This window comes from Pteropus medius, unplaced genomic scaffold (genome assembly GCF_902729225.1).
Source record: "Pteropus medius unplaced genomic scaffold, Ma_sr-lr_union100, whole genome shotgun sequence".
Classification (NCBI taxonomy): Eukaryota; Metazoa; Chordata; class Mammalia; order Chiroptera; family Pteropodidae; genus Pteropus; species Pteropus medius.
The window spans coordinates 27,526,350-27,540,554 of NW_024340696.1; the positions used below are offsets into that span (position 1 = coordinate 27,526,350).

At 37.7% G+C, this 14,205-nt stretch overlaps 1 protein-coding gene and 1 pseudogene across 1 annotated transcript in view; one reads left to right on the plus strand and one right to left on the minus strand.

Annotated features, from left to right (window-relative positions):
* Positions 1-655: 655 nt before the first annotated feature.
* LOC120608203 (uncharacterized) overlaps positions 656-14,205 on the plus strand; it is a 132,644-nt gene continuing 119,094 nt past the window's right edge. The window contains exons 1-7 of the mRNA XM_039869987.1: positions 656-1,657; positions 4,486-4,558; positions 4,936-5,046; positions 8,295-8,408; positions 9,452-9,646; positions 10,744-10,897; positions 12,227-12,384. Coding sequence (XP_039725921.1) covers positions 1,512-1,657; positions 4,486-4,558; positions 4,936-5,046; positions 8,295-8,408; positions 9,452-9,646; positions 10,744-10,897; positions 12,227-12,384 — 951 coding nt within the window. The 5' untranslated portion in view covers positions 656-1,511. The remainder of the gene's footprint in view (positions 1,658-4,485; positions 4,559-4,935; positions 5,047-8,294; positions 8,409-9,451; positions 9,647-10,743; positions 10,898-12,226; positions 12,385-14,205) is intronic.
* LOC120610480 (uncharacterized) lies at positions 11,130-11,245 on the minus strand (annotated as a pseudogene).

Here is a 14,205-nt window from a genome sequence, read left to right on the forward strand (position 1 = left end):
GGTTGTTTGTCTCTTTAAGGCTAGACATGAGTGCTCAGCAGGCATGGATTCCTCGGGGTTGGATCTATTCCATGGACAGTTGTTGAAGACGGCCTTCTCCTTATGTTAATTTTATGAATACTGTACCTGACTGTGCAGCAAGCTAAATAGTGCAGGATTAAATGTTCTCATTTCTGAGCTGTGAAGTTTTGAAACTGATCAGGAAATGAAGGCAGAATGCCCATTCTTTGGGAGAAGAATCAGCCAGTCTGTGTTGCTGCGGGTCTTGGCTGCGGTCAGAATGCAGCTGTTAAGGCAGCTGTTTAACTGTTTGGCCAACTTGAAAGGACACTGCCAAGTGTCAAATATTTTTCATAGCAACATTTTACTTTCATTAGGAACAACAACAGTGCATTTTATTGAGTTCCAGCAGTGTGCCAAACATGACAGATTTATTACTCAGCAGGTTTACAACCTAGGCTGAACATGTATGCTCGTTTCCATTTTTAATATTTTGTTTTTTAAAAAGGCTCTCAAAGGAAGCTGCTACACCAGACATCTCTACAGCTTAATTATTTGTTGAAATGGCAGCAGATTAACTTGAGAAAATGAAATATCTCTGAAGGGAAAAATGAAAATCTTAGAAATATCAAAAGAAAAAAAGAAGGCTTAAATATTTTAAACCTTTTTAATGTGACCTAAGAGTGACTTTGCCCCTACTTGCCCAGGACAGGTGAGGGCAGCAGTAGCACAGAAAGCACATCATCTTCCTCTGCAATTCCGAGTCCCGTTCTGGGTCATGCAGTTAATCTATGTCATTATTTAGAATATTGAAACTAAATACTAAACGATTGTGTTGAATTTGACAGGCTGTGAACTGGGTGGGGTGGGGGCTTATCAATTATTTAATGATAAAGGCCATATGACAAATGTAACCATTCAAAATGAAGAAAACATTCAAATGCACAAGTATGATTTTCTTCCAAACCCAAAAGTGCACGGATCATGATTAGCTCTCCACCCTCAAATATTTGCCCTAGTCAGGAGCTCATGCCTTCAAAGAAGAAAAGTTCTAGGCATGTAGAGGGATCCTGGACACACTTATTTTTTGTTCCAATTGAAGTGATATTAGAAGTCAGCAGTAACCGCCATTTATATAGTAGCATTTAGTGTGTAATCCCCGCAGCCCTTATGAAGACTGCAGGGGTCAGGCGTGGGATGCATTCTAGTTTAATAAACTTTCACAGTCAAAGCTGGAGCAGAGATGGTTCTGAAGGTAAACTAGACTGAACAAAGCTATGGTCAATGAAGATTCTATCCTATTTGCTTTTCTGTTTACTAAATCATAATTAAATCATAAATGACAAAAGTCTAGTCCAATTATTTCTTCAAATTGCAAAAGCATACATTTCCACAAAGTTGACATGATTTCTTGGACGAAGATCATCAAAGTCTCATACACTGGGTAATGTTCATGGAGTGAGTCAGCCACAAGCTTTGTTGCTCTTTTTTTGCAGGGATACAAAAAGTAAATGCAAGCCATGGATGAAATTTATAAGATCGCTTCCACAGAGAGGATCCAGATGTTGGAGAAAGAACTGGCTATGCAATTGACTGAACTAAAGTCTGAGATCGAAGAACAGGGGACTCTTCTGGGAACAGCTCAGCGAGCTTACAGGTAAACAATGGCAGCGTGAAGGCGTGGCCTTTAGGGTCTTTCACCCCTCTTCTTTTCACTTGGACAATTGTCATTACCTCAAGCTCAGACTTGACTGCTGCTCCTATTTTCTAGAATTGTCAAGGCACTTAGAGGCAATGTCCTACCAAAGAAAATAGAAACACGCTCTTACATTTCACAAATATCATTGCCTTAAAGTTCCAGAAGCTATTATACAAATCATACTCAATGAAAAGAGAACTAATTTTCTCCAATAATATTTTAATTGAATTTGACCTTGATTTTGATGAGAAATTTCAAAACTTAAATAATGCTAGGTATTTGGTAGTGAATTCTGCAAAACGATGTTCTATTAGGAGCTATTTTATAGGAAAATGCTGCCAAGGATAGTTAATTCAATTATTTTAGTGAGACGAAGTAGCTGGATCAGCCCCTGAATGGCAAGTCTCATGTGCCCCAGACCTTCTCATCCCTCTGGTTCTGTTACTGCCACTGTCGATCAAGAAGAATAATATAAGGATTCTGTTAGGTTGAGTAGCCAAGTAAACATAATGTGGCTGGTGAGGGTTGGGAGGGAAGATCAGGTAAAGAAGCAGTAAGTATGTGCATTAGTATCTCATTTCAAAGATGATTCTGAAGAACCAGTAATTGGATGTTTAACAATTTAGTATTTAAAGCCCTCGGTCGCGGGAAACAGACCAAGGGTTGTGTGATGAAGTAGAAAGATAATGGAATCATGCAAGTCATAATTTCTCTCAACTTTGGTTTCTTTACTTCATAAATGAGGTTAAAAAAATATGTCTACCTTATAGAGATCAATTGAGATAATACATGTTAAAGCACTTTGAAAACTAGACAACACCATGCAATAATCAATCAAGTGTTGATATTGTTACAACTTAAATGTCAGGCAAGTGGCTCCCCATGGTACAATGTGATAACAAAGGCTTCCCGAAGTCCCTTCTAGGACAGAGTGATGGGAAATTTCTGGATACCTGTATTTCTCTACTCCTCCAATAATCTAACAAATACTTAGAGCACTTTCTGTTTCCCAGATGTTGTACTAGGTTCTCAAGTCCAAAGAAAATGGAAAATGTGCACTTCTGATAATCACTTTAGCATTGTCATTCCCCACTAGACTGAAAAATCTATTGAAAACTGGAGGATTACTCTACCTTCCTTCCCTTTTTTTTTTTTTGTGCATTCTTTTCCTCATTTTACCCCCTAAAACCCAGGCTGTCGTAGTTGTCAAGTGCTTCATAAATCCTTGCTGAGTAAATAAATGAATGTTGCATGAGCAAAACTTGAAGAAATGAGTGAATCTCTTTATGGGTTGATGCACATACCACTTATGTTCACCAATCTCTTCTCGGTCATTCATGATACTTTGAGATTAACTGAGAGGAAAGACATGATCTAAGTAAGAAAGTTGGAACAGCTAAACCCAGGACCCCACCGTCTTCCAGTGTGCCAAAGAATTAGAAGACAAGAGGGCAGGGAAGCGGTGGGTTTTATTTCTGTTTCCTTGACTGCTTGTTTAGTAAGTAGCTGGTCCCCTTTCTAGTTGGTTATTGCTTCTCCACCTCCATGAGGCAGTCAGGATTCAGATACCCAGTAATCACATAAATTACTCTTTTGATTTATTAATACTTTTACTTTGAAGTCCCTTTCAGAGGTTGCCCCCCCCCTTTTTTTTTTCCATCAAAGCCAAGATGTGAGGAGATAGGGGAGGGATTATCTTCGACTCCAGTTGGAACTTCAACACAAATGGCTCAATGGGTTACTTAATCTCCTATAGCTGGGGGACCTCCTGTCGGCCTGGTGCTTTTTTCAAAGGATCAGTGCTTCCATTTGAGGGGCGGGTGTGTGTGGGGAGGAGGGGGGACTTCTGGCAAGTGTACAGTCTATTTTCATCTTTCTTAAAACTTATCTGTGGGAACTGGTAGGGTCATATGAACAACATCAATCTAAATTGTACCGCAGACAATCCCCCTAAAATCTCGAGATGATCTCTCACATGTGTTCCAGTCCCATCCTAAGAAAGTGGCATTGCACCAGGGTTGCTGTCCCCTGATGTTCCCAAAGCCGCCAAGCCTTGGGAAGTATCTTACACCAAATAGGGAGAGCTCCCCTCTTCCTGACTCAGGGTTCGACCCTCTTATTGGGCGCCCTCTTATTGGATGCTGCTTGTGCTTCCACATGTCAGGACTTATGGTGCAAATAACACACTCGTGACCAGACTTGGACCACAGTCCATGAGGCTGCAGAAGAAGGCACTTCTGCTAACTTTTTCCTAGAGATAAATAACTTTCCTGAAGCAGAAAGTTTGGTTAAAATGATTTCCAAAGTATTTCGTGTTTTATATTTAAAGGTCATTTTCATCATCAGATAATTGAGCAAGAACATAAAAATAAGAACTTTTTTTAAATTATAAAATACTGGTTTATGTGTCAACTAGGGTGAGATATAGGTCTGATAAGCACAATAGTCATTAGAGATAAAGTTACTGGAGGAAATACAGGCAGGAGAAAAAAGAATCCCTTCTACCTCTGCTTTATTTCCTTGCTTCCAAATCCAGAGTACAGGGGGAGAAGGAGAGGCAAACTGGCCCCAGGAGATGTTTAGCAAACATGAGGTACACACGAGAGACATCCTGACTCAGACCGAAACATGTGGCCTTTACATGGCCTCAGCAATCCAGTGTACTATGATATACTAATTTAAAAATGAGTAATTGTGAAGAATTATAGATTAACCAGGGCCTACCTATAATCTTACCTATTACAGCTTCTATAATTACAGCTTTTATTGCATAAACTTTTCTGCAGCTCTATTAGAATACCAAAGGATATTTCTTACTATAGAAGAGAAAGAGAACTGGCTCTGAAGAGAACTTTACAGGTGAGTAGGAGAGTGAGCTGTTTCAATACTACAATCAGTTAGATTTTGCTATCTTGTTGGAAACTCTTTGCAGGAAAAAAAAATTTTTTGCAGACAGAGCTGATGTGATTGACACTGGTTATAAGAACGAAACAGCCTGATACTGAGCTCGCTGCTGGATCAGAGCAGGTCACTACTTCTTTAGAGATAGCTGATTTTTGTGATGTTTTAAACTTTATGATTCCTTGATTTGTGACATTTAAATTTGTATTTGGAAATGTAGATATAATGGCATAATGTATTGTGTTAAAATGGTCAGAAATTTTATGTCATTTTCTGTCATACGCACTGATAATGTTATTACTTCCCCCTTTGCCTTTCTGTTGCCTGGCATTCAGGTGGCTGAGTCAAAGCCCCTTGTTATTCAAGCAGATGTCATGCAGAGGGAGCTAGAGAGCTGCCTAAGAAGAGAGTACACTCCTGAAAATTTACCTTTGCTTCTGCTACAGGTAAGAGTCATTTTGTAGGTTGAAAAATAGGCCTGGAATTTAGTGGAAATGTATGAACAAAGCTTGCTTTCTAGCATATCCTCTGGCCAGGATAGGATTTTCTCTACATGTGTGGTTTGCAGAACTTAGTATAAATGCTCCTCTTTGTTAGAGACCCATGTCATTAGTAAGGTTTAGTTACAGCCACAAAACAATTTTTTACTAATCACTCCCTGTGCTGGAACTATAAGGCAATATGACATTGACTAAGATAGTCTCAGTCCTCAACAAGCTGTTAGCCAACCTGGGGAAGATATTTCTGGAGTTCATTCTCAAGAAAATAACACAACATGGAGAAAAAAACATTTTCCATAAAGATTATTATCACAGCATTATACCAATAAAAGTGAAAGAAATTGTCCAAATGTCTAATAATAGGAGAAAGAGTTAAGAAAAACAGTGTAGTACCTGATAAAACGTTGTTCTGCCACTAAACTTTTTTTGCATAAGGAATATTTATGTTATTATGTAATATTTTTAACAAAAATTGTGTGTGTGAGAGAGAGAGACAGAGAGAAGAGAGGATGAATAATGGTCATGTAAGAAAAATCACTTAAAGGACATAGACAAAAATTTATCAGTCACTGTCTTTGGATGGCAGGAAAATGAATTTCCTCTTTTTATTTTTACATATTTTAAAATTTTCTATAATAAGCATGTATTGTTTTGATTTTTAAAGTTTTTTGTTCTTCACTCTCATGTTATGAGTTATATCCTCACTATGCATACAAATTAGTTCATTAGCACCTAGTTAGTAATTAATAAATGCATCACAAAGAATAAAAGGCATTGAGATTCTATTTGCAAGTCAAATTGTTGTCATTATCTTCATCTAGGATTCTTCACCCTATCATTTCTGGCATTCTTCATTCCTTTGTGTCTGTCAGTGGTTCTCATTGGAGAGAAGGAAAGGGTGGAGATGGGGGACATTTGGCAATGTCCTGAGACATTTTTGGCTATCACAATTTGGGAACGGAAGTGGGTTGCTACTGACATCTAGTGAGTAGAGGCCAGAGATGCTGCTAAACATTCTACAATGCATAAGATAACCCCCACTACAAAGAATTATTCAATCCCAAGTGTTAATAGTGCTGAGGTTGAGAAACCTTGGTAGAGTCAGTTTCTAGATGATATTTATCTTCTGCCTAAAGAACTTTCTTCCACATTTCTTGTAGTGTAGACCTGCTAAGAACAAATTCTCTCAGAATTTTTTTTTTGAAAAAGTTTTTATTTGCCTTCACTTAGAAAGTTATTTTTGTCCAATATAGAATTGGAGGTTGACGGTTTTTCTCTTTTATTACTTTAAAGATATTGTGCCATTGTCTTCTGGCCTGCATCATTTTCATATCCTAACACAATGTGCCCTTTTGTTTTCTGGTTGCTTTTAAGAGTTTCTCTTTATGGGTTTAAGCTATTTTATTATGATATTCCTTGATTATGTTTTCTTTGTGTTTCTTGGAGTTGGTTAAAATTCTTGGATTGTGATTTCATCATTTTCATCTATTTTTTAAACTATTTCAACCATTATTTCTTCGAATGTATTTTCTCTCCCCATCCCTCCAATTTCACATATGTTGAATCACTTCATATTGTCCCATAAGTTACAGAGGTTCTGCCAATATTTTTTCAGTCCTTTTTCCCCAGTAGTTCATTCTGTAGTTTCTATTGCTATATCTTTAGTTTCACTAACCTTTTCTTTTCACTATCTAACCTGTTGTCAATTCCATCCAATAAAGTTTTCATTTCATATACTATAATTTTCATTTCTAGAAGCTTTATTTTATTGTTTGTTTCTGACGTTTTTTATTTTTCTTCTTATTATGTTTACATTTTCCTTTCGGTCCTTAAATATACTAAGCATATTAATGATAGCTCTTTTTTAAAAGTCTTTGTTTGCTATTCGTCATTAGTGTCATGTCTGGGTCTGTTTTGCTTCATTAATTATCCTCCTGCTTATGGGTCATATTTTCCTACTTTTTTTCATGTCTACTATTTTTTTGACATTGACACTGCAATTTTACATTCTTGAATGCTGATTTTTTTCTGTGTTTCTTTAAAGAGTGTTGGACTTTCAAAGAGTGTTAAGTTGTAGATTAGCTTTATGCTTTCAAGGCTTGATTTTTAAGCTTGCTAGAGCAGATTTAGAGTGATCTTTACTCCAAGGATAGTTTATCCTTATTACTAAATTGTGACCCTTTTGATATCTCCACTGAATGCCTCAGGTGTTCAGTGAGGACGCTTTACTCTGTCCGATTGGCACTTGAACATTTCCTAGCCCTGTATGAAATCTTAAAACTGTTCAGTTTACAGTTCCCTAGTCAGTTATTCTTTGCACAGCCTTGTGGAGTTTCACCCTCCATATGCACAACTTAATAGCAAAAAACTCAAAGGTTTCTCTATGCAGATTTCTGAGGCCCTTTCTCTACATAACTTCCTATTCTTCTGTCCTGCAAACTCCAGCTGATTCAGCTTCCCAAACTTTTGTTTCTCTCCCTCCAACTCAGAGAAACCATCAAGCTCTGCTTAAGATTCCATTTCCTACTCCGTGGTTCAGAAATTGCCTTCTTCAGGCAGAAAACCAAGGTTATTGCAGGTCTCATCTCATTTGTATATTTTCTCTCAAGGACCACAGTCCTGCATTGCTTGTTGTCCCGTGGCAGAAAACAGTTGCTTTGTGTAGTTTACCCTATTTTCTAATTGTTTATGATGGAAGGACAAGTCTGGTCCTACTTATTCCGTCATAGCCAGTATTATTTTTATTATTAGAAATAAAACATTTTAAAAGGAATTGGGTTCTTTAACTACTTTTAAGTATAAATAAAGGTTAAAAGGTTAAAAGCTTTAATCTTACCTGTAATGTGCTTCGTATTTTATATTCATAACTTCAGTTTTTAAGAAATTTTAAGTTCAGCCTTAGACAATTGTATAGGCTTTTATGTGACTGCTAAAATTGTTCACTAACTGATAAATTAAACTACAATCTGTTGGATTGGCAACAGATCATATAAATTTAGACATACCTACTCTCTTTATTTAAATTTAGATGGTATCTTGAGCCAGGTTTCTTAATTTTATGATTTTCACGTAAAAAAATCCATCTTTCCAAAATAAGCAGAGACCTATTTTCCTGTTGTTAGTATTCTTAAGACTTAATTTAGTCTTCCTATTATAATTGTATTCTAAGTGTTAATTTTTTGTTGTTGTTAAAGTATTACACAGAGAGAATTACCCAGCTGGCCCTGAGTAAATATTTGCACATGCTTAGGTGGAAGAGGTTTTGCCAGCACAGTAAGATCATGGAGCAACTTTATCCTCTTTACAAGGTAGGAAGCCCATGACTAAAACCTGTGAGCTATTTTTCATGATTAAACAAAATGGTCAATAAGGTTGTCAATGCACTATTACTAAGTATAGCCATCATGCCTGTACTTTAGAACTCTAGACTTATTCATCTCATATAACTGAAATTTTATGCCCTTTGGCCAACATCTCCCTGCCTGCCAGAGCCTGGTAATCAATGTTCTAATCTCTGCTTCTATGAATTTGACTTTTTTTTTAGATTCCACATACAAGTGAGATCATGCAGTATTTGTTTTTCTCTGTCTGCTGACTTATTTCACTTAGTATAATGTCCTCCAAGTTCATCTATGTTGTTGTAAATATTAAGATTTCCTTCATTCTCATGGCTGAATAATATTCCATTGTGTATATTTATCACATTTTATTTATCCATTTATCTAACAATGGACTCTCAGGCTGTTTCCATATCTTGGCTATTGTGAATAATGCTGCAATAAACATGGGAATACAGATATCTCTTCGAGATACTGATTTTGCTTCCTTCAGATATGTAGTCAGATATTTTTAATTTTTTGAGGAATCCCCATACTGTTTTCCCTAATAGCTGTACCAATCTACAATTTCACCAACAGTTTAACTTGTCAGTTTTTTAAAGGCATAGCTAAAGATGGGAAAGAAAATAGTGGATGCACCTACTTACCTGTTCTGCCTATGGTAGAAGATAAGTACTTGTTTTTAAGAATAAGATTTGAAGGAAGCTGTATATTATAGGAAATGAATTTTTCTTCATAGACTTATCCTCCTCTGCTATAGATAAAAAGCTAAAAGCCAACTCAGGTTATCAAACATTCTTATGCACTGATTTTTTGCTGGAGTCTCCCTCCTTCGAAATCCTAAGAATGTGACCACTGCCCTTGTCAGTCAAATTCAGAATATAAAAGAATTTTAGTATTCCAAGAGCCCCTTATTTGGCCCCTAAACAGTATTATCCTATGCTTGGAAGCAAATGACACAAGAGGATAAGGCTTGCAAATAACCGAGTTCTGTCCTCGCATCTCTTAAACAGAAACAAGTCGCCTACATTATGCAGGAGTACAGTGACGCTCTTCAGAGAGCAGAAAGGTTGTCTGTTGCTCGAGAAAACTTCCTGATGGGAAAAAACAATCCTCCTAACTTAGTGACACAGGAAGACCTTACTATTTACACAAAGTGGTTAGTGTGTCACCTACACTCATTCAAGACTATTCACCGCTTCCTGCAGGTACATGAAACATAATTATGTGATTATGCGGTCCTTTCCCAAACAAAATGGTCAGCACTTTGTTTTCTCACACTTGTCACCTAGTTTTGGATTGTCAGTTCCTGTATTCCGCTCGTCCTTCAAATGACTGGAAAAAAATGGGTCACTAGCTTTGTTTTTTGCAACTTTTGAAATCTTTTCTTTTGGAAACTTGCTCTAATGAAATCACTCCATTAATTTAGCTTTTTCAAAGATGTCTCTGTTGTACTATTTCATATTTACTCTATAAGTTTTCGTTCCCATCATCTCATTCAGGATTTATGCTTTCCAAAGTAGTTCTACTTTTTTATTTGGCAGTATCTAATGTGGGTCTAATATCTGCCAGGTACATGTCCTGGGCCATGTAGGGAAGATATAGTCTTTACTGAAAAGTAACTGGGTCCCAGGATGGTGGGAAAAATCTGGCAAGTAAATAGCTAACTGAAATACAATGTGATAAGAAAGAACAGAGTAAGTATAAGCACAGGGTAAAGAGAGTCACAAAGGAGAGGCCCCGACCCAGCCTAGAGGCATCAGAAAGGTGTGACATGATCACATTTTCATTTTAGAAAGATTGTTTAGCCACTTAAATCTTTTCCAACTCCTCTTCGCCTTATCCAAGTGATATCACTAACCACAGAGTTACCCAAACCAGAAAACTGGTTATCACCCTGACGTCATCCCTTCCAAAACAGTCACTGGGGTCTACCTGTGAATCATCTTTCCTCAGTCATGTGGCACAATAACGACCTGCTCATGAATCTGGGTCCCCAACTAAACTGTGAACTCTTTGAGGTCGGTCCACATCTTATTCATCTTTGTATGCCTATCACAGTGCCTGGTCCATTATGGGTGCTTGATCCATGTAGACCTGCCCAGAGGTTTAGGTCGCTTAGAGTTGGTGAGCACACCAGGTCGCCCAGCTCCAAAATTTGCCTCTCACAGCTGGGCAGGTTGCTGAGGCCCACTTCTACCTCCTTCCTTCTCTATCAAAGCAAAGGGCTACTCCTGAACTAAAATCTGAAAGCATCCATGAGAATTAAGTTGTTACATAGCCTTCTGGTTGTACCCTTCCGTAGGCCCTCCAGTATTTGCCCATCTCCAACGTGCTGAGTGTAGCAGTCGACGAAGTCCTCGAGATTGGTCAGGAAAGTGAACAGGTCCATGTCAGTGACATCAATCCTGACCTGCAGGGTTCTGCATCTCCAGGCACTGCGAATATCAGTATTTCAGGTAAGAAATTAGTCTTCTTTCCCCTAGGGTAATGTGGAGAAAAGGAGATCGTGATTTTGCACATGTGCTATTATATCACATGATCTTACTGGAAATGTTTCTGTGTACCAAAAAGTTACATTTTCTTAATAAATAAGTGTTAATTTGATATTTTCTTTTTTAAATTTAGTTTGATATTTTCTTATTTTTATTTATTTATTTATTTATTTATTTTATTATTTATTACTATTTATGCCTACAGCACCTGGTCTTCCTAGGTGGTCTCTCATCCAAGTACTAACCAGGCCCAACCTTGCTTAGCTTCCGAGATCAGACATCAGGCTTGTTCAGGGTGGCATGGTCATAGACCATGGACCGTGGCTCCACTGGGGCATGAACCCAAGACCTACTGCGTGTAAAGCAGACGTGCTAACTGCTACGCTATGGAACCACGTCCTAGTTTGATATTTTCTGATGGAAAAAATAACAAACAGTTCTCTTGGACATTATTCTCTCTGTCCTTATAACTAGCAAATTAAGAGAGAAAGAGAAAAGCAATGAACTTGAAGTCGGCAGTACTGAGCTCTAGACCTGTTTCTGTTGTGGCCTTACTATGGGCCTGCAAGTTTGGGTCATTTCATTTCCTTGGCTCTCAATTTACTCAACTCTAAAATAAACCTTTCAAATTAAGTAATTTCTAAAATTTCCTCCATTTTTAATATTACTTGATTTTAAAAGACTATTCTTATCTGAATCAATTTAATAGTCTTCCTATCCTAACCTTATGTTATAGATGACTAAGAAACCTGATCAGGTTTCTACTCTGAGTGACATATATGCTTGCAGTATGTACCTGGTGCACCTAGAGAGGCAGCCAACCCTGTTGTGAGGAATCAAAGAAAGCCTCTTAAAGGAGGAGAGTCCAAACTTGGTACTTAGAGATAAGTAGGAGTGAGCCAGGTGAAAGGAGGTGAAGGCTCTCACCTTCTTCTAATTTGTTGATTAATTTATGAATCATATTCTTCGTTTATCACAAAGGACCATAGTAGTTCTGCTCCTGCTAAACCAGTCCCTAAAGGGTCTGTTCTGTTTCTCTTATAGGCTGTGAAAACAGGAGTAGGGCATCCTGGCTACCTCCCCCTAAAAAGCCAACACCAAGAGTTTGTCAGATAGGCCTGACCGAGTGTGGTGCAGTCTGTAAAGTGTGGCAGAGACGGTTGGGCAAGGAGCAGAATGGCCCTCCCCATCAGCAGAAGAGGCCTGCCTCCAGTTATCTCCAAGGACTCCCCCATTTCTCTTCCTGACCGATGTTCACTGGTCTTAATGCTTTTGATTTTGGATTTTTCTCAGGGATGACAAGAACAAAAGCTGCCTTCATCCTGCCCCGACACACAACAGAAACAGAAGAACTGAAACCTCAGCTGAGGCTCCTGCTTTCCCATTACAATATCCAATATGACGTGGAGGAGCTAAGGGATGCGGCCAAGGAAATAGAACTTTTTTCCCTGGTACTTGATGGACTCTTTCTTAATACAAATATAGATGTTCGTGAAAGAAAACACTAGTATTTGCCACAAAGTTGTATGTTTATACTGCCACAATTGTTTCTAGAGTGATAAAATATAATAGTAATAGAGGAGATTTAGATTAGCAGTTAAACTTCCTCTCTGTAAGAGTAATGGCACCTTCGAATATCCAATCCAGAGGGCTTGTAGGTTTAATTTTCTGCAGAATTTTAAGAAAAAGATAGGTTATAGTCCATAGTAGAGGATGTAAACATAGCCAAGATTTGGCAAATTTCCATGGTGGAGTTACCTAGTGTCTAAAGCCCTTCAATTCTCAGAATGCATTGCAACAATTCCCCTGTTGGCAAATGCTTTATATTCAATAGAGTATATATTGTGTAGTGATTTTTAAAGTCTCACAGTCTGCTCTGATATAACAGTGTTGCACTTTCTTAAAACAAAACAAAACAAAAAACACAAAAAAAACCTCATCATCAGGAGCTATGTTAAAATGTTTCAAAGAGAAAAATAGGATTATATAGAAAGAGCTTCAAATATATAATAATAAAGTTCTCAGCCAGAGTTTCAACAATAAAGATATCTTTTTTCGAGCTCTAGGTGTATAATATCTGAAAGCATATATATCTGCTAGATAAAAATAATAAGTTGATTGATTCAAACAGGCAAAAATCAAATCTGAACGTTTTTGAATGTTCTTCATGTAAGAAGAAGCCACTGTCTCCTCTATTGCCATTTGCCTTGACCTCGAAGTGGCACTTCCGTTTGTATTTGTTCCAGCATTATTTTACTGGGATTATTTCTATTAGTATGTAACACAGACTCTTTAACCAGTGGTATCATATGTCCTTTGGTTCTTCTGAAGGTGATGATATTTAGCTTTTGCCTTTCTTTTCACAACTTCTTCATCAGCACAATCTTCAGCATTCTCATTCTCACCAAGTACTATGATAGACAAACACCAGAATTGTAAAAAGAGGTCGTGTATAAAGGGTAAAAATAAATAAAAATAAATTCTAGCACAGTAGGCTATCATCAGTGATAACAGGAGAACACGAGGCTGCTGAGTACTCCCACAAAGCAGCCTTGTTCTCAAAGAATAGCTCGTCTCCTTCATAGACTGACAGTTTCCACTTTTGATTTCCTTATAACAGTGTTGGGTACAATACTAACTGTGCTCCTGAGATAATCACATCACAACAATTTCTTTGTGTACAGAGTTCCTGTACTGGAGTACTGTTTATTCTGTCCAATGCCTGAGCAGGATTGGCAAACCTTGCAGCCACCACCTGCATTTTTAAAATAAAGTTTCACTGGAATACAGCCATGCCTATTCATTTACGTGTTGTCTATGGCTGCTTTCACACTACAAAGCAGAGATGAGTAGTTGCAATAGTCTTGCAACGGCTAAACTATTTACTATCTGGCCCATTAAGAAAAAGTTTGCCACCCCCAGCCCTAGTCTAGCACTGTCTCATTGAACTTCCTGCACTGATGGATATGATCTGTATCTGCTCTGTCCAATATGTTAACCACTAGTCACATGCGGCTATTGAGTACTTGAATTATAGGTAGTGCAACTGAGGAACTAAATTTTAATTTGTATTTAATTTTAATGAATTTACACTTAAATGTTAAATAGCCACACATGGCTAGGAGCAACAGTATTGGACAGTACAGCCTGAGAGATACCAGCATTAACTGGAAGAATCTTGAGCTTCGTGACTCATTGAACTTGCTCTCTTATTCCAGAAACCTTTGTCAAGGCCTTAATATGTGTCAGTACTGTGGTAGGTTCTGTGTGTG